At 64.9% G+C, this 19,960-nt stretch overlaps 1 protein-coding gene across 5 annotated transcripts in view; it reads right to left on the bottom strand.

Moving 5' to 3' along the window:
- The window catches only part of WDR97 (WD repeat domain 97), a 67,386-nt gene that overhangs the window by 36,120 nt on the left and 11,306 nt on the right, over positions 1 to 19,960 (bottom strand). For all 5 annotated transcript variants that reach the window (XM_074986435.1, XM_074986434.1, XM_074986437.1 and 2 more), the window contains 8 exons: positions 16,955 to 17,618; positions 14,568 to 14,716; positions 12,959 to 13,195; positions 10,511 to 10,601; positions 8,958 to 9,090; positions 8,432 to 8,565; positions 5,491 to 5,566; positions 4,914 to 5,069 (listed from right to left, as the gene is read on the bottom strand). In XM_074986435.1, the coding sequence (XP_074842536.1) occupies positions 4,914 to 5,069; positions 5,491 to 5,566; positions 8,432 to 8,565; positions 8,958 to 9,090; positions 10,511 to 10,601; positions 12,959 to 13,195; positions 14,568 to 14,716; positions 16,955 to 17,618 (1,640 nt within the window). The remainder of the gene's footprint in view (positions 1 to 4,913; positions 5,070 to 5,490; positions 5,567 to 8,431; positions 8,566 to 8,957; positions 9,091 to 10,510; positions 10,602 to 12,958; positions 13,196 to 14,567; positions 14,717 to 16,954; positions 17,619 to 19,960) is intronic.

Below are 19,960 nucleotides of genomic sequence, written 5' to 3'. Positions count from 1 at the left end.
AGTGCTACTTCCTTCTGCACTCTCCCTCCCATGCATGATTTCACAGACCGCTCTTGTATCCCGCCAAAAGCGTCTCTTTTCCCTCGTTCCCGTCCCGTCTTTGCAACTCCTGCGTGTGGGATCCGTTCCATGCCCAGCCATTCTGGTTGTCCTTCCCTGTATCTTTGTAAATTCGCAGAGATCTTCTTGGAGCTGGGTGACCTGAACTGCATGCAGCGTTCTAGCTGTGGGTGTACCATAGATCTGTGTGGTAGCATTGAGAGCGAGAACAATTTTTCGAAGGAGGAAGGAGAAAGAGCAGTGAAGCAGCTAAAGAACAATAAGAGCCCTGGAAGTTATAAGATCACAGGAGAGATGATCAAATACGGCAGAGAAAGTGTGACTCAGGAAATACACCGGCTATGTAATATAGTGTGGAAAGAAGGGAAGGCACCTAAGGAACGGACAACATCCGTGCCAGTGACAACACACAAGAAAGGAAGCCCGATGGAGTGCTAGAACTACAGAAGGATTGCCCTGACCAGTCACCTAGGCAAGGTGCTGGTGACGATACTGACAGAGAGACTGAGGTCACAGATAGAAGAACATCTGGCCGATGAGCAAGCAGGGTTCCAGAAAGACAGAAGTACCATACAGTAGATATGGCACTAAGACTGATAGTGGAGAAAGCTCATTGAATGAACAACAACATCTACAATTGCTTCATCAATTTGCAGAAGGCATTTGACAGTACAGATCAGAAAGTGACTTGGGTGCTGTTGGAGTCGCACGGAGTGGATAGCAGATTGATATGGTTGTTGAAGGACATCAAAGACAATGCGGAGGCGGTGGTGGGAACATGCAGGGAGTTGGAAAGTTGGTTTAGAACAAGTACAGATATGAGACAAAGAGATCCGATACTGCCAAGTATCTTCATCGCGCTCCTAGAGAGAGTGATGGACAAGATCAAAGAAGAGGTAGAAGGGACATCTGTGCACAGCATAAGAATTAACAACTTGAGGTTTGCAGATAATATAGTTATCACTGAGGAAGATGAGGAGAAGCTAGCAAAAACAAGAAGTGTGGAGTCCTGCACGGGGGCAGAAGAATCCCAAGCATTGTTATAGGCTGGGGACCGACTGGCTCAGCAGCAGTACAGTGGAAAGGGACCTACGGGTTATGGTGGATGAAAGGCTGGATATAAGTCAACAGTGTGCCCTTGTAGCCAAGAAGGCTAATGGCATATTGGGGTGCATTAGGAGGAGTATTTCAAGCAGATCTAGAGAAGTGGTTTCTCCCCTTTATTTGGTACTGGTGAGGCCACATCTGGAATATTGTGTCCAGTTTTGGGACCCCAGTATAAAAAGGATGTGGATTTGCTGGAGCAGGTTCAGCAGAGGGCAACAAAAATGATTAAGGGGCTGGAGCACATGACCTGTGAGGACAGGCTGATGGATTTGGGCTTGTTTAGTTTGCAGAAGAGAAGTCCGAGGGGCGATTCGATAGCAGCCTTCAACTTCCTGAAGTGAAGCTCTAAAAAGGAGGGTGAGAAATTGTTCTCACTGGTGTCAGACGGCAGAACAAGGAGCAATGGTCTGAAGTTACAGAGGGAGAGGTGTAGGTTGGATATTAGGAAAAACTACTTTCCCAGGAGGGTGGTGAAGCACTGGAATGTGTTGCCTAGAGAGGTGGTGGATTCTCCATCCCTGGAGGCTTTTAAGTCCCGGATCGACAAGGTCCTGGCTGGGATCACTTAGTGGGGGGTTGATCCTGCTTGAAGCAGGGGGCTGGACTAGATGACCTCCTGAGGTCCCTCCCAGCGCTCTGATTCTATGGTGCAGGTGCTAAAGGAGGACAGGAAGCGGTCTGGACTGATTATGAACATCGATAAAACAAAAACAATGGTATTTGGAGATAAGAAAATAGGAAGGAACATCAGGGTAGATGGGATCGAACTAGAAAACGCAGACAAGTTCATGTATCTGGGGAGCAACATAACGTATGATCTAGACTGTAAGAAGGAAACAGCGAAAGCAAGAGCGAGTTTGAAGGCGATGGATAAGATCTAGAAAAGCAAAGCAATTAGCTTAGGAAGAAAGCTGAGTGTCTTGAAAAAGTGTGTATTCAGCAGCATGTTGTAGGGCTGTGAGACACGGGTGATAATGAAAGATTCAAGGAGAAGAATATTGGCATTCGAGAGAAATTGTTCTAGAAAGATTCTGAGAATAGGATGGATGCAGAAGGTCACCAACGAGGAATTACATAGGAAGATACAGCTGAAGGAGAACCTACTACAGAAGGTTACACAATGCAAGTTACAGCTATTTGGGCATATTTGCAGAATGAACGACAAATGAATAATCAAGACCCTGGTATTCGACATAGCGGACGGTTTGAACAGGAGAGGCAGACCCCACAGGGAATGGGTAGATGATGTAGTAGATTGGTGCAGCGGTGGTCAACAGAAACCAAGCCACTCTGCACTGGACAGGGAAAGAGGATGGAAGGAAATATTGAGGGAAGCATCAGACTCCAAAGGGAGCTGAGCCTGTGGTGGTGGTGGTTGTTGATGATGATATATATTCTGCCTCGTTATCCGACTCTTTCCTAATGGATCCAAACATTCTTGTCGCTCATTTCACTGTTGCTGCACGGTGAGCCAATGTTCACAGAACATTATGCACCATGATTTCAAGATCTTTCTTAAGTGGAAATAGCTAATTTGGTCCCCATTGTTTTATATGTACAGGTGGGATTATGTTTTCCATTTGCATTATTTTGCATTTATCAACATTGGAACTCGGAACTGCAAACTTGCTTTGTTAGGGCAGCAGCATGGTCAGCGTTTGCCCCGGTCATGTCATGGGAGCAAACAGTCCTAGTCTATCGCTAGAAGCTTTGATTCACCATCAGGCAGGAATAGGAGCATTTAGGATGAAACTTGACTGGAGGAGCATTCTTGCTCATGGGTCTCTTTGAAGGTTCTGCTAACCTGTATGTGCGCTGTTTAACTGTTGACTCTTCCTCCACAAAGCTCGGCCGCCAGCGTCTGGAGTCACAGCTGTGTTCTTTACCACACTTCCAATCAACTTGCCTATTACTGCAGTTAGATTTACCAGCTGGTGTTTTCAGGATCAGCTCTGGGGGAGTGGTCCTGTAAGTTGTGTGCTTGGGCGGCTGCTCGGGGGAGAGCCCAGTGCCACCCAGCAGGGCGACCACAGACCCCTCCAGCCGGCAGCGTGTGATTCTGCTGGGGGTGCACAGACCAAACTTCCTTAGCTCGCGGATGGAAAAGAGTAGAGGCCCCGTTTCTCTGGAGCGTCCCTTTCGCTGTCCTGCCGTCACCAGGCACAGGCGCTGGCTTAAGTGACAGGCTACAGCCGCACTGCGTAATTCTGCAATCTCACACGCGCGTTCCCGGGCGCGATGGGGGATGTGAGGAAGTCACGGCACTTCGATTGCGAAGGACTCCTGGGTTCCTTTCAGATTTGAACTACTGTGACTCCAGGCTCGCTGTGACGGATGGTGACGCTCCCGCCGCCAGCGCGGCCAACGCTGTCACTCCTGCCTACCTTAGACCGGGGTCCTGGGGGTTATGCTCCAGCCACCACTTCCGGGCAGCCTGTTACGTCAGTTCCCTGTTTGAAATAGGTGCTCAGGCTCCCCCGTGTCAGCGTGCAGGCTTCCAGCCTCGTGTCCAAGCACTCAAGGCACCTCTCGTACCTGCCTTCTCGTGATGTCGCTGACCGAGACTCTCGTATTGGACAGTTTCTCGCTTTCATCCTCTCCTCTTTACTGGGCTCGAGAGAGTCCCGGTAACGCTCCCTCCCCTAAGGACTGTCTCCATCCGAGCCACTTGGGCCTCTGCTCCTGCTGCTTTCCCTCAGCTCCCAGTTTCAATAGTCCTCCATGACCTGCGTGCTCTAGCGGTCTGGTTCCAGCCTGGCTCAGGTGGAGCCACTCCTTCTCTGCAGACGGTTCCCTGGTTCCTAGTAACCCTAAATGCCTCCCCCCCCGACCCCTCTGTCTCACCCACACTGAGCCCGCAGGTCTGTCCTGCTGGCCCTGCGCATGGAAGTGGAAGCACAGCCAACGCTACCATGGAGGTTCTGGACTTTAATCTCTTGCCCACATTTGATCCTTAGGAGCTCTCTCCTACATTCCCGTACGTATGTTGCTGGTATCCCCATATGCCACAACCACCGGCTCCTCCCCAGCCCTGCACACACGTCTGGCTGGAGGTCTCAAGCGATCTGCAGCCATTGCAGCAGGCAGGCGTGTTCGTCCCATCCAGGGGTGCGCAAAGTGGGGGTGGCTGAAATTTTGCTAAGGTGAGTGCAGTCTGCGGCTCACCCAGCTCACGTTGCCATATGCTGCTGGTTTTCAGCCCGTGCACTCAGGTTTACAGACCGGTTAATAGCGCTTTGCCTTCCACCGACTTGTTTTCTGACACGTGCCGAAAGGGTTTGTTTGATATTCCCGTCGGCTTGGTTGACGTTAGACAGGTGGGGAACGGGGGGGCTGCTATTTGCAGGGAGGAAAAGCAGGGCCCCATGTAGAAAGCTCAGTTCATGCAGGTGCTCAGACCAGCCCTGGGGAAGGCACTTCCTGCAGCGGACGTCAGCTCCTCCTTCTCCCGGCACGCCCAAGACCAGTCCTCATCCGCCTGGGACTTCCAGCAGCTCAGAGGCGCACGCGGCCTGTCCCAGCCATCACAAGCCCAGCTACCTGGTTCCCGTTATTGGCTACCCAGTGCAATTCCCCGTCTCTTCCTCCTGCCTGGGAGTCATCTCCCTGTCTGCCCCGACAGGTGCTGTCTGTGCCAGGGGACGCCATGACACCGTCTGAAAGGAGAGTCCCCCACAGGGGACAGCAACCCCCCCTTGTCTGTCCTGCAAATGCCCAGCCAGTCACCTCCCTGGCCACACTGTCACCTGGATCCTGGGCTGCTGCCTGTAGACAAGATGCATGTAGCGTTCAAAGGCCTCGTCCCGCAGCTGCTGGTTCAGCCTGGACTTCTGGGGGGTGGAGAGCTTCGCCTGCTGGATGAGGAGCAGATCCTGGTCCCTTGCAGCCAGCTCGGCGCAGGCCTGCAGCATTCAAAGGGCTCCCGGTCACACCACGCAAGCAGAGGAGGCTGGCTGTCTGCGGAAGTGGCAGGGTGGGGACGTGGGCCAGCTGCCCAGCAGCCACTGGCCCGCAGCAGAGAGCAGCTATGAGGGTAGGGGCGGGGTGCAGGACGCTGGGACTAGCAGATGTCTGCCCAGCTCTGGGGGCTGTGCAGGGACTGATGGGACGGGGCTGCACAGGGACCAGAGGCGCAGGCCTGGGTGCCCACGGTCTGAGACCAGGGCCCATTCCTCGTCCATCTCTCAGCCCCTTGCTCCAGTGCCCCACCCCGCTTGAGGAGCACCCAGGGGTGAGCTCTGGGCCTAGTGGGATGGTGCTTCGGCCCATCATGCAGGTACTCGGACCAGTCCTGGGGAAGGCGGCACCGGCAGCGGACGTCACCTCCTCCTTCTCCTGGCACGCCTGAGACCAGTCCTTGTCCGCCTGGGGCTTCCAGCGGATCAGAGGTGCATGCAGCCTGCAGAGAGGGGACATGCCTGTCAGTGGCCAGGCTCCCAGCCGCCCACGAACACCCACCAGCCCTTGGCCAAGTGGCCGAGGTAGGAGAACCACACGTGGCCCTCAGCCCTCAGGGAACCAAGCGACGCTCAGCAGCTGCAAACAGCCCCAGCATCCCTCAGGGATCTCAGACAACCCCACGTGCCGCACACCCCCTGCGAGGGCACCAGGGCAGCTGAGGCTGGGCTGCCCCTCCACTCCCTTTCAGGGGGACAGGCTCCTGCCAGGGGCTGCCCTCAGCCCGCCCACAGCCAGGAGCCACGACCCAGAGCAGCAGGGGGGCACCCAGCACTGCCCCATAGAGAGCCACACAGCTCAGCCACAGACTGTGCAGGGCACGTTGAGAGGTGGGGGACCCTGTCTGTACGTCTGTCTGCTTCACCCACGTGTGTCTAGCTGTGGGGGAGCGGGCGTGCTGGGGGGTGGGGGTGGGGCTCTGTGGCCGTGGGGCAGTGGGTGTGCCGGGGGTGGGGGAGGGGGAGCGGCTCTGCAGCCATGGGGCAGCGGGGCAGCTGGGGGCAGGGGCGGGGGCAGGGGCGGAGCTCTGCGGCTGTGGGACAGCAGGTTGGCCAGGGGCGGGGGCTGGGGCGGGGCTCTGCGGCTGTGCGTCAGCGGGTGTGCTGGGGGTGGAGGCGGGGCTCTGCAGCCATGGGGCAGCAGGTTGGCCGGGGGTGGGGCTCTGCAGCCGTGGGGCAGCAGGTTGGCCGGGGGCGGGGCTCTGCAGCCGTGGGGCAGCGGGTTAGCCGGGGTGGGGGCAGGGCTCTGGGGTAGTGGGTGTGCCAGGGCAGGGGCAGGGCTGTGCGGCCATGGGGCAGTGGGTGTGCCAGGGCGGGGATGGGGCTCTGCGGCCGTGGGGCAGCGGGTTGGCCGGGGTGGGGGTGGGGCTCTGCGGCCATGGGGCAGTGGGTGTGCTGGGGGTGGGGGCAGGGCTCTGCGGCCGTGGGGCAGCGGGTTGGCCGAGGGTGGGGCTCTGCGGCCGTGGGGCAGCAGGTTGGCTGGGGTGGGGGCGGGGCTCTGCAACTGTGGGGCAGCGGGTTGGCCGGGGTGGGGGCGGGGTTCTGCGGCCGTGGGGCAGTGGGTGTGCCAGGGCGGGGGCGGGGCTCTGCAGCCGTGGGGCAGCGGGTGTGCTGGGGGTGGGGGCGGGGCTCTGTGGCCATGGGGCAGCAGGTTGGCTGGACTCTGCGGCCGTGGGGCAGTGGGTGGCTGGGCTCTGTGGCTGTGGGGCAGCGGGTTGGCCGGAGGCGGGGCTCTGTGGCCATGGGGCAGCGGGTGTGCCGGGGTGGGAGCGGGGCTCTGTGGCCGTGGGGCAGCGGGTGTGCCGGGGCAGGGGTGGGGCTCTGCGGCCATGGGGCAGCGGGTGTGCCAGGGCGGGGGTGGGGCTCTGCGGCCGTGGGGCAGCGGGTGTGCCGGGGCAGGGGTGGGGCTCTGCGGCCGTGGGGCAGTGGGTGGCTGGGCTCTGTGGCTGTGGGGCAGCGGGTTGGCCGGGGGCGGGCCTCTGTGGCCATGGGGCAGCGGGTGTGCCGGGGTGGGAGCGGGACTCTGCAGCTGTGGGGCAGCGGGTGTGCCAGGGCAGGGGTGGGGCTCTGCGGCCGTGGGGCAGTGGGTGTGCCAGGGCGGGGGTGGGGCTCTGCGGCCGTGAGGCAGCGGGTGTGCCAGGGCGGGGGTGGGGCTCTGCGGCCGTGGGGCAGCGGGTGTGCCAGGGTGGGGGAGGGGCTCTGCGGCCGTGGGGCAGCGGGTGTGCCAGGGCGGGGGCGGGGCTCTGCGGCCGTGGGGCAGTGGGTGTGCCGGGGCAGGGGCAGGGCTCTGCGGCCGTGGGGCAGCGGGTGTGCTGGGGCGGGGGTGGGGCTCTGCGGCCGTGAGGCAGCGGGTGTGCCGGGGCGGGGGTGGGGTTCTGCGGCCATGAGGCAGCGGGTGTGCCAGGGCCGGGGTGGGGCTCTGCGGCCGTGAGGCAGCGGGTGTGCCGGGGCGGGGGTGGGGTTCTGCGGCCATGAGGCAGCGGGTGTGCCAGGGCCAGGGTGGGGTTCTGCGGCCATGAGGCAGCGGGTGTGCCAGGGCCGGGGTGGGGCTCTGCGGCCATGAGGCAGCGGGTGTGCCAGGGCCAGGGTGGGGTTCTGCGGCCGTGAGGCAGCGGGTGTGCCAGGGTGGGGGTGGGGCTCTGCGGCCATGAGGCAGCGGGTGTGCCAGGGCCGGGGTGGGGCTCTGCGGCCGTGAGGCAGCGGGTGTGCCAGGGCGGGGGTGGGGCTCTGCGGCCATGAGGCAGCGGGTGTGCCAGGGCCGGGGTGGGGCTCTGCGGCCGTGAGGCAGCGGGTGTGCTGGGGCGGGGGTGGGGCTCTGCGGCCATGAGGCAGCGGGTGTGCCAGGGCCGGGGTGGGGCTCTGCAGCCATGGGGCAGCGGGTGTGCCAGGGCGGGGGTGGGGCTCCGTGGCCATGGGGCAGCGAGTGTGCCAGGGCAGGGGTGGGGCTCTGCGGCCATGAGGCAGCGGGTGTGCCAGGGCCGGGGTGGGGCTCTGCAGCCGTGGGGCAGCGGGTGTGCCAGGGCGGGGGTGGGGCTCTGCGGCCATGAGGCAGCGGGTGTGCCAGGGCGGGGGTGGGGCTCCGTGGCCATGGGGCAGCGGGTGTGCCAGGGCCGGGGTGGGGCTCTGCAGCCGTGAGGCAGCGGGTGTGCCAGGGCGGGGGTGGGGCTCTGCGGCCGTGGGGCAGCGGGTGTGCCGGGGGTGGGGGAAGGCCGCGGTCGTGGCGGTTTGGAGGCGTGTACTTGCTGCGCCCAGGCCTGGCAGGCGCTCAGCACATCCAGCCCGGCCCAGGCAGACCGCGGGGGGCTCACTTGGCGGGGCGGGTGCGGGAGCTCGGCTCCAGGAGCAGCCGCTGTCGGGCGTCCCCGCCGAGGGCTTGCTGGGCGCTCTGGCTGACGGGGAGTGGCGAGTCCGCGACGGGGTCCAGGAGGCTCGCGCACAGCAGCTGCAGTGGAAGAGGCCCCGAGTCGGGCCCGCTGCGGAGGGGCAGCCGGCTCGTGGGGCAGAGCAGCGCCCAAGCAATGGCACCGACAGGGAGAACCGGGCCCCTGCTGCCCCCGCTCTGCTGCTCAGTGCGCCCACGGGGACCCCACCCCGGCGTCTCCCAGCGGGCGCTGGCTTTGGGGGGCTCCCAGCAGCCCCGGCCCAGCAGGGGCGCCGTGGGGGGCAGGGCAGGGTGCTGGCTCGGGGTGCGCCCCATGACTCCAGCTCCACGGCTGCCCGGCGCTGGCGGGTCTGGCAGGGGCCTGGCCGGTGCCACCGGGGTGCAGGCGGTTCGCAGAGGAGGCTGCTGGGCCAGGTGTCCCCGAGCTCGCTGGCCTGCGCGGCCGGGCGCACCTTGGTGAGGTACGGCCGGGGCAGGTACTGGCTGTGGCGTACGCAGTACAGGTGCTGCTCCAAGCCCAGCAGCAGGTCGCCGCGGTCGTTGGCAAAGGCCAGGCTCTCCGGGACCGCGTTCAGCCGGAGGTGCCTGAGGGGAGAGGCCTGGGGCAGGGGAGCGTCAACTGGCCCAGCCTCCCCTCCCCAGCAGCGCCCGCCAGCCGCGCAGCCGCCTCCTGCTCTGCGGGGAGGTCCGACTGGCACAGCGAGCACGACGCAGCCGGCCCTGCCCTGCCCTGCCCTGCCCTGCCCTTCCCCCCGCCGCGGCCGGCCCTGCCCTTCCCCCACACTACAGACAGCCCTGCCCTTCCCCCCGCCGCGGCCAGCCCTGCCCTTCCCCCCATCGCGGCCGGCCCTGCCCTTCCCCCACACTACAGACAGCCCTACCCTTCCCCCCGCCACGGCCGGCCCTGCCCTTCCCCCGCACTACAGACAGCCCTGCCCTTCCCCCCGCCACACCCAGCCCTGCCCTTCCCCTGCACTACAGACAGCCCTGCCCTTCCCCCCGCCGCGGCCAGCCCTGCCCTTCCCCCACACTACAGATAGCCCTGCCCTTCCCCCCACCGCGGCTGGCCCTGCCCTTCCCCCTGCCGTGGCTGGCCCTGCCCTTCCCCCACGCTACAGACAGCCCTACCCTTCCCCCCACCGCAGCTGGCCCTGCCCTTCCCCCACACTACAGACAGCCCTACCCTTCCTCCCGCCGCGGCTGGCCCTGCCCTTCCCCCACACTACAGACAGCCCTGCCCTTCCTCCCTGCTGCGGCCAGCCCTGCCCTTCCCCCCACCACGGCCGGCCCTGCCCTTCCCCCACACTACAGACAGCCCTGCCCTTCCCCCCGCCACGGCCAGCTCTGTCCATCCCCCACACTACAGACAGCCCTGCCCTTCCCCCCACCACGGCCGGCCCTGCCCTTCCCCCACACTACAGACAGCCCTGCCCTTCCCCCCGCCACGGCCAGCTCTGTCCATCCCCCACACTACAGACAGCCCTGCCCTTCCCCCCACCACGGCCAGCTCTGTCCATCCCCCACACTACAGACAGCCCTGCCCTTCCCCCCGCCACGGCCAGCTCTGTCCATCCCCCACACTACAGACAGCCCTGCCCTTCCCCCCACCACGGCCGGCCCTGCCCTTCCCCCACACTACAGACAGCCCTGCCCTTCCCCCCGCCACGGCCAGCTCTGTCCATCCCCCACACTACAGACAGCCCTGCCCTTCCCCCCACCACGGCCGGCCCTGCCCTTCCCCCACACTACAGACAGCCCTGCCCTTCCCCCCGCCACGGCCGGCCCTGCCCTTCCCCCACACTACAGACAGCCCTGCCCTTCCCCCATACCACATCTCAGCCAGCCCCGCCCTTCCCACGCGCCATGGCCAGCCCTGCCCTTCCCCCTTCCCCCGCGGCTGGCCCTGCCCTTCCCCCACGCTGCAGTCGGCACTGCCCTCCCGCCCCACCACATCAGCAGCCTGGGCAGGGGCTGGGAGGCCTCAGCGGGTGCCTGCGCCTCTCACCTGAGCAGCTGGTTTCGGGCGTTCCAGACCCTCACGGACCCGTCCCTGCTGGCAGAGGCAAAGAGCTTCAGCCTGGGACAGCAACACAGGCCTGCAGGGCAGGGGAGAGCCACCGTTACACAGGGAGACCCACCCCCACGCCACAGCTGGCTTCGCCCCACATGCCCCGGCAGGGCCGGCCCGAGGACACAGCGGAAAGCTGGCAGGCCGGGGCCAGCGCACGCTAAGGCCCTTTTGTCTTGAGGGAGGGCTGGGGCCAGCCCGGCGTGAGCGTATCGTTGCTGGGTCGTGAGCTGAACGCTCAGATCAGCGTTGCAACCGCCTTGCTAGGTCTGCCCCAAGTCTTGTACCACGTGGGCCGGGCGAGGGGTCAGTGCAAGGCTGACGGTCCGTTCGCTGGCTCAGGCTGTGCTAGCTGTGGGGATCTGTGTGATGGAGTGGGGGATACCTGTGTGTGTATGTGAGTGGCTCACAGAGGGTGTGGGGCTCCTGCTGAGGGTAACCTTGATGACCAGGTAACACCTTTGTACTGCAGACAAAGGAGGAGGTGGAGCCTGAGGGGTTTGAATTGGAACTGGGAGTTGGAAGAAGTTAGTCTGGGCTGGGAGAGAGAGAGAGACAAAGGAGGGGGCCAGGCCCCAGCTCTGGGGGCCCCTCGGGGCCTCCTCTCCCCAACATGGATGGGACTGGCTGTCTCTGCCTGCTGTACTGACTCCTCTGTACGATGCTGTGTCCTGTCGGCTAATAAACCCGCTGTTCTCCTGCTGAGTGAGAGACTCTCCTGCCTGCGGACAGGGTGCAGAGCTTGGGGGACCCCAGAACCCCATCACAATCTGTCGTCTGTGCACTCGAAGACACGCACACGAGCTGTGTGTCTGTACGTCACACGTCAGCCCCGGAGTCGCGCCACCGAGCGTCCAGCCAGCCTGCCCGGGGAAAGCTGCTCAGGGTGATCGGCCCATCACGGACCATTCCCCGGACGATGAGCCTGGGAGGCCCCGGCGGCACTGACCGGACTGTCCTGCAAACCCTCAGTCTGCAGCGTGGCGCTGGCGTCCGCCTGCACGGAGCCGAGCCAGGCCTGGACAGGGACCGGCCCGTGGGACTCCGGACTCCAGCGTGGGACAGACTGTTCCAGAGAGAGCAGCAGGAGCCCCGCACACGGCCCAGGCGATACAGAGGGCCCTGGGAACCCCTCCACTGCGTCTCCAGGCCGGCTCCTCCCCTCCAGAGGAGCTTTGCCGTGAGCGGGGGCTCTGAGCAAAGGACTGAAGGACCCGGCCCAGCTGCGGATCTATTCCAGGGACTTAGCAGAAAGCTCCCGCTCTGCTACAAGCGTGACCCCGGAGCTGATCCCTTTAACAACTGAGCTCTCACCCTGTCTTTCTTCCCCTTTATGAACAAACCTTTAGATGTTAGATTCTAAGGGACGGGCCCAGCGTGGTCTCTGGGGTCGGATCTGAGGTGTAAACTGACCTGCGGATGTGGCTGATCCTTCATGATAAGCAGAATTAACAGAACAGGGCAATTTCCTGAGGGAACCTGATTCTCTCAGCCGGTCCCAGCTTTTGGCCGTCAGACACAGACACCCTGAAGTTCTGTCCTTGGCCATCTTTTAAGCGGTTTCTGATTCGCAAGATACTTTCCCTCTTCTCCACAACGTGGACTTCGCTTATGAGGTGTTGGGTGGAACCCTGGAAAGGCTCCAGGGTGTCCGAGTCGGGGGTGTAGCTGGATGACCCTCGCCCACGTCTTGACCCTCTCAAGGAGTTCTAGCAGCCGCTGGGCCGTGACTTCCCTTTCCAAACGCCCTGCTGGCCCTGACCCCCAGGCCAGCACGCTCGGCTGTGCGCTGAGAACTCTGTGCTTTACTGTAGCTTCCATCCGTTTTCCAGGAACTGAAGTCAGGCTTAACTGCCTGGATCCCCTCCAGTCTGAGGGAATTGCTCCCCTGGGGAACAGGATGGGGGCAAAGCACCCCAGGGCCCGGCCGGGACTCTCTGGTCTGGCTGCTGTAGGGCCTGAGGAACTCACACCTGTTGTGCTGCTGAAGCCTAAGTACAGAGCTAGAAGCCAGTGTGGGGCTGGGGCTGGGGCTGGGGCTGGGGCCGGGTCCTGGCACACTGCCTGCCCTGGGGCTGGGTCCCCGCACGCTGCCTGCCCTGGGGCTGGGTCCCCACTCTGGAGCCATGGCAGGCAGTTTGACTCACCGCTTCTCTCTGGAGCATGTCCCCTTCCCAGGCCAGACACTCCCCGGGCACCTTCAACCCCCACCCCTTGGGCTGGGGGCTCCCCAGTCATGCGCTGCTAACCCCTGGGCATCCCCCAGACACCAGTGCTGGATGCTCCCCTGGGGCAGCACCCGCCCCACCTGCATGCCAGGCTCCTGCTCTGGGGCCCACGCAGGCCGCTGGCAGAAGCAGGAGGCCCAGGCAGCAGGGCTCTTACCTGTGATCTCGTCCAGTGGGTCGTCCTCGGGGCTGTGCTCCTGGCGGCTCTGGGCCAGCAGGTCGTACTGGACAACGCTGTAGGTTGCGGTCTCGGGGTCTTGGAGGGCGGCGCCCAGCGTGGAGCCCAGCAGGCACATGTGCAGCGCGGGCTGCGGGCAGGAGAAGCTCAGCAGCAGGGTGAGGCTCTCCTCGACGTAGGGAAAGATGCGCCAGAGCTTCACTGTGCGATCGCCACCTGCACCGGGCAGGGCGGAGGGGCACTGCCAGCCTGCTCCCGCCCTGGCTGCCCCACCCTGCTCCACGCACGCCCCCTGCCCTCGCCCTGGCCGCCACCGCCTGCCGGGGTGCCGGGCTCCCATGGGCTCGCTGCACACGCCCAGACCGTGCCCCTCAGGCGCCCGTCACGGAGCTGTTCGTTCGTTCCACAGAACGCAGGGGGTGCGTCTCCGCTGCAGCGATCTGCCGGCGCTTCCGACAGCGAGCGCTCGCTCGGCCCCTGCTCTTTCCAAAGGGTGGGCCGGGACCGAACCCCGCCGCCAGGAGGACTGCTCCTTGGGAACAAGGGCCCCCCTGCTCTTGCGAAAGCTTGGAGCGCCGCCGGACCCGAGGGCGGAAGGGGCGCCCCGAAGAGCAGGATCGGAGGAGCGCTTTGTGTGTGGGCGCTCGGCGGCATTTTCCCAACGACCTTGCGAGCACAGACGTGGCCAGGGAGTGGGCGGAAAGAGGGACAATCCCTCAGCTGCAACCGAGAGACGCTCCCCCAACCCAGGCACGAGGGAGCGCCCCGCCTTCCCTCCCTGGACACGAGTGAAAGCCCTTTCCCCGGGCACGAGGGAACGCCCTGTCGTCCCCCACAATCCAGGCACAAGGGAACACCCTGCCCCCCTTCCCCAGGCACGCGGGAACGCCCTGCCCCCCTTCCCCCGGGCACCAGGGAACGCCCTGCCCCCCTTCCCCAGGCACGCGGGAACGCCCTGCCCCCCTTCCCCCGGGCACGAGGGAACGCCCTGCCCCGCTTCCCCCGGGCATGAGGGAACGCCCTGTCCCCCTTCCCCCGGGCATGAGGGAACGCCCTGCCCCCCTTCCCCAGGCACGAGGGAACGCCCTGCCCCACTTCCCCCGGGCACGAGGGAACGCCCTGCCCCACTTCCCCCAGGCACGAGGGAACGCCCTGCCTCCCTCTCCCTGGGCAAATGTCCTGCCCTGCCTCCAGGTGCTGGGAAATGCCCTAAAGAGAAATGCCTCCTCCCTGCCAGGGCACGGGGAACATCTGGCCTCCCCCGGGGCACGGGGAACACTGGACCCACCCCGCCCCCCAGCATAGGGGAAGGTGCTGCCAGGCCATGCCTGAGGCCCTGGACTCTCCTGGCGGCACAGGGTCCCCCCCTACCCTGAGGCTCACTTCCTTTTAGTGACGAGGTTTTGGGCTCTCTAGGGCCAGGACTTCTCCAGCCCCAAGGGCGCAGCCCCTGCAGGCCCTGTCCATGCCGTCAGTGCATGGGGCTGTGCTGACCTCCAGGCTGCACGGGGACCCTGCCCCACGCCGTCGCTCAGGCAGGGTGCACAGGCAGCTGTGCCACCTGGCCCTCGGGGCCCAGTGTGCTCACCAGCCGAGATGATATAGGTGTCGTGGGGGGAGGCAGCCAGCGCAGTCACCCTCTCCCAGCTGTGCGCTTCCACCCGGTGCTGAACATGCCCCGTGAACCAGTGCAGCACACAGAGCGAGCCGTCCTCCTGCCCCAGCACCAGCAGGTACCTGCGGGCAACAGTCATCCGGTGCACGTCACGAGCTACCACTGCACCGCAACAGGCAGCCCACAGATCGGGGGGCAGTCGCCAGGAGCTGCCCTCCACCAGCGCTCCTGTCCCACCGCCCTCAGCACCTCCTGCTGAGAGCTCACCCTGCTCCCCACGGCACCCCCGGCTGGCAGCTCCCCCGGCACCACTGCCCGGCCCTACCCTGCTCCCCACGGCACCCACGGCTGGCAGCTCCCCCTCCACCACTGCCCGGCCCTGCCCTGCTCCCCACGGCATCCCCTGCGGGCAGCTCCCCCGGCACCACTGCCCGGCCCTACCCTGCTCCCCACGGCACCCCCGGCTGGCAGCTCCCCCGGCACCACTGCCCGGCCCTGCCCTGCTCCCCACGGCACCCCCGGCTGGCAGCTCCCCCTCCACCACTGCCTGGCCCTGCCCTGCTCCCCACGGCACCCCCGGCTGGCAGCTCCCCCTCCACCACTGCCCGGCCCTGCCCTGCTCCCCACGGCACCCCCTGCTGGCAGCTCCCCCTCCACCACTGCCCGGCCCTGCCCTGCTCCCCACAGCACCCCCGGCTGGCAGCTCCCCTCCACCACTGCCCGGCCCTGCCCTGCTCCCCACAGCACCCCCGGCTGGCAGCTCCCCCGGCACCACTGCCCGGCCCTGCCCTGCTCCCCACAGCACCCCCGGCTGGCAGCTCCCCCGGCACCACTGCCCGGCCCTGCCCTGCTCCCCACGGCACCCCCGGCTGGCAGCTCCCCCGGCACCACTGCCCGGCCCTGCTCTGCTCCCCACAGCACCCCCGGCTGGCAGCTCCCCCGGCACCACTGCCCGGCCCTGCCCTGCTCCCCACAGCACCCCCGGCTGGCAGCTCCCCTCCACCACTGCCCGGCCCTGCCCTGCTCCCCACAGCACCCCCTGCTGGCAGCTCCCCCGGCACCACTGCCCGGCCCTGCCCTGCTCCCCACGGCACCCCCTGCTGGCAGCTCCCCCTCCACCACTGCCCGGCCCTGCCCTGCTCCCCACGGCACCCCCGGCTGGCAGCTCCCCCTGCACCACTGCCCGGCCCTGCCCTGCTCCCCACGGCACCCCCGGCTGGCAGCTCCCCCGGCACCACTGCCCGGCCCTGCCCTGCTCCCCACGGCACCCCCTGCTGGCAGCTCCCCCGGCACCACTGCCCGGCCCTGCCCTGCTCCCCACGGCACCCCCGGCTGGCAGCTCCCCCGGCACCACTGCCCGGCCCTGCCCTGCTCCCCACAGCACCCCCGGCTGGCAGCTCCCCTCCACCACTGCCCGGCCCTGCCCTGCTCCCCACAGCACCCCCGGCTGGCAGCTCCCCCTCCACCACTGCCCGGCCCTGCCCTGCTCCCCACAGCACCCCCGGCTGGCAGCTCCCCCTCCACCACTGCCCGGCCCTGCCCTGCTCCCCACAGCACCCCCGGCTGGCAGCTCCCCCGGCACCACTGCCCGGCCCTGCCCTGCTCCCCACCGCACCCCCAGCTGGCAGCTCCCCCGGCACCACTGCCCGGCCCTGCCCTGCTCCCCACGGCACCCCCGGCTGGCAGCTCCCCCGGCACCACTGCCCGGCCCTGCCCTGCTCCCCACGGCACCCCCTGCTGGCAGCTCCCCCTCCACCACTGCCCGGCCCTGCCCTGCTCCCCACGGCACCCCCGGCTGGCAGCTCCCCCTCCACCACTGCCCGGCCCTACCCTGCTCCCCACGGCACCCCCGGCTGGCAGCTCCCCCTCCACCACTGCCCGGCCCTGCCCTGCTCCCCACGGCACCCCCGGCTGGCAGCTCCCCCGGCACCACTGCCCGGCCCTGCCCTGCTCCCCACGGCACCCCCGGCTGGCAGCTCCCCCTCCAGCACTGCCCGGCCCTGCCCTGCTCCCCACAGCACCCCCGGCTGGCAGCTCCCCCTCCACCACTGCCCGGCCCTGCCCTGCTCCCCACAGCACCCCCGCCTGGCAGCTCCCCCTCCACCACTGCCCGGCCCTGCCCTGCTCCCCACAGCACCCCCGGCTGGCAGCTCCCCCTCCACCACTGCCCGGCCCTGCCCTGCTCCCCACGGCACCCCCGGCTGGCAGCTCCCCCGGCACCACTGCCCGGCCCTGCCCTGCTCCCCACGGCACCCCCGGCTGGCAGCTCCCCCTCCACCACTGCCCGGCCCTGCCCTGCTCCCCACGGCACCCCCATCTCAGGGCCCGGGGTGGGGAACGGCGCCAGTGACGTTTCTTACTTGTTCTTGTCCTGCAGCTTCAGCGGGAGCTGTGCCCAGTTCCTCCTGTCCCCGCCCTGCTCCCTGATCTCCTGCCACTGGGCGTAGGCTTTCTGGGGCTCCACGAGCTGGCTGTAGAGGAGCAGGCAGCAGGGCCGTGCCGACTCGCTCCTGGGCACCACGGTCTTCTTGACCCGCATGGGGTTGACGGCGGCGTTCACCCTGAGGAGCTGGCCCTGCTCCAGCAGCACAAAGAGCATCTCCTTGGGCAGACAGTACGCCACCTCCATGGCCTGGCAGGGCCTGTCCAGCAGCAGTGTGGAGACGACTTGGCCAGTGTGCGCAGCCACGAGCCGCACGCAGGAGTCCTGGCACACGCACACCGCCCGCACCGGGAAGCTGCCCACACCACTCAGGTCCACGGTGCTGATGCGCGTCACGGCAGCACCCAGACGGCTGTGCAGGGAGTACAGCTGGTTGACCTTCCAAAGGTCCATGGTGGTGCCAGACAGCGAGACCACGTACCCCTCCTCTGGGTGCGTCTGCAGCTGCTCCACCACCTCGGCCACGTGCATTTCATCCACCTGGTCAATGGTCTGCAGGTTCCAGGTGCGGAGGGTGCCGTCCTGCGAGGCAGAGAGGATGAGAGGTCTCTGGGGGTAGATGGTCACAGCCGTGACAGGCCCTGCCAGAGAGGAGGAAGCAGGGCTGGGTCAGAGCCGGGGCCAGGCTGCCTGTGAGCTTATTGGGTTGTGAGAGGAACATCCAACTTGTCGTGCAACCGCCGTGCTCAGAGTGCGCCAAGTCTAGCGCACGGTGGGCCGAGAGAGGGCTGGAGAAAGCTGAGGAGTGGCTGGTGCTGTTTGTGCTGCTCATGTGCAGGGAGCTCGTTTGGATTAGACGTTCAGAGTGCTGGCTCTGCACTGGTATTTCACGCGTGTGCTTCTGGGCAGCCGGGCGCTCTGGTGAAAGGGTCCCTGGCCTAGCAAAGAGCAGCACTTCATTGCGTCTGGGCCGCCGGCGGGGCCACGCCACAGCTGATGAGCTTTGCTGCGGCCGTTCAGACAGCGGGAGAGCTGTCCAGGAAGGACGGAGTCAGGCATGGACAGGGGATGGCTCAGGTAACAAGCGCTATCCTGGGTCACACTTTCACGCAGCCAGAGCAGTGGGATTCTCCCTGCATGGGTGAGAGCTATAGTGGGGGCCCTGGGATTCCTCCGTGTTGGGCTTCCTTCTAGCTCATCTCCTCTGGAGCATCTCTGCTATGACCCAAACTCGGACGGACGGACAGACGGACGGCTCATCCAAAGAGCGGACGTGTGCCGGAGACTTGTTTTAAGACAGCAGGCTCGTCCCCTCTACCAGCCTGCCCCAGGGACTTTGCAATCGGTCTAAGTAATTTGATTCCTTCAACAGCTTTTCTATCCACCTTTTCAAGAATAAACCTTTAGATGCGAAAGGCCAGGCCCAGTGTGCTCTCTGGGGTCAGATCTGAGGTACATTGAGCAGGAAAATAACAAGTCCTGTGGTACCTTATAGACTAACAGGTATTTTGGAGGATAAGCTTTCGTGGGCAAACACCTGCATTGTCAGATGCATTGGTGTGATGCATGCAGTGTGATGGGGTTCAGGGGTCCCCCTGCACTGCACCCCATCCACTGGCAGGAGTGACTCTCACTCAGCAGGTACAACAGGAGGTTTATTAGGCAACAGATGCCCAGTTTCTCACAGAAGTGTCAGTGCAGCCAGCAGAGACAGTCCTTCCAACCCGTCCTTGGGAGAGGAGCCCGAGGGGTGCCCCTCTGGGGTGTAGCTTCCCCCTCCTCAGGCTGGCTGCCTTCCAGCTCCCTCTCCCCCCAGCCTCTAACTGTTGCCCACAATTCAAAACCAGCTTGGTGTGATGGGGTTCAGGGGTCCCCCTGCACTGCACCCCGTCCGCCGGCAGGAGTGACTCTCACTCAGCAGGTACAACACAAGGTTTATTAGGCAACAGATGCCCAGTTTCTCACAGAAGCGACAGTACAGCAGCCAGAGACAGCCCTTCCAACCTGTCCTGGGGAGAAGACCCCGAGGGGTGCCCCTCTGGGGTGTAGCTTCCCCCTCCTCAGGCTGGCTGCCTTCCAGCTCTCCCTTTTCCTAGCGTCTAACTGCTGACCCCGATTCAAAACCCAGCTCAGCTCCTCCCTGCTCTTTGTTCAGGCAGAGGCGTTACCTGCCAGTTGTAGCCCCAGGGTCATCCTTAGCCACTGGGAGCTGCTGCTTGCCTCAGACATCCAGCCTGACTCACACATGCACTCCCCCCACTCCATTACATCTCTCCCCGCTTCCAGACCGAACTGAGCGGGGTCACTTAGCCAGTGACCTGGGGAAGTTCGGGGCCCTCCCTGCGTGACAGGGCATCGGCTATAGTGGTGTTGTTCCCCTTTACATGGACCACCTCCATGTCGTAGTCCTGCAGGAGCAGACTCCACCGCAGGAGCTTGGCGTTGGCCCTTTTCATGTGATGCAGCCAGGTCAGGGGTGAGTGATCGGTGTACACGGTGAAACGCCGTCCAAACAGGTATGGCTGCAGCTTCCCCAGTGCCCACAACATGGCCAGACATTCCTTCTCTATGGCTGCGTAGTTCTGCTCCCGGGGCAGCAGCTTCTTACTCAGGTACACGATGGGGTGTTTCTCCCCTTTGTCAGTCACCTGCATTAGCACCGCCCCCAGCCCCACGTCCGAGGCATCGGTGAACACCAGGAAGGGCTTGTTGAAGTCTGAATTTGCCAGCACTGGGGCCCTGACCAGAGCCTCCTTCAGTGCGCAGAGGGCCTCTTGGCACTGCTCGGTCCACACCACCTTGTCAGGCTTTCCCTTTTTACATAGCTCCGTGAGGGGGGCTGCGATGGAGCTAAAGTGGGGCACAAACCTCCGGTAGTACCCCGCCATCCCAATGAAGGCCTGGACCTGTTTCTTAGTTTGGGGTGTTGGCCAATCTCTGACAGCCTCCACTTTAGCTGGCTCTGGCTTTAAGCAGCCGCTGC

This window comes from Carettochelys insculpta, chromosome 2 (assembly GCF_033958435.1).
Source record: "Carettochelys insculpta isolate YL-2023 chromosome 2, ASM3395843v1, whole genome shotgun sequence".
Taxonomy (NCBI): domain Eukaryota; kingdom Metazoa; phylum Chordata; order Testudines; family Carettochelyidae; genus Carettochelys; species Carettochelys insculpta.
Note: the sequence above shows the minus strand (reverse complement) of the source record. Positions and strands in the feature narration are given on the sequence as shown.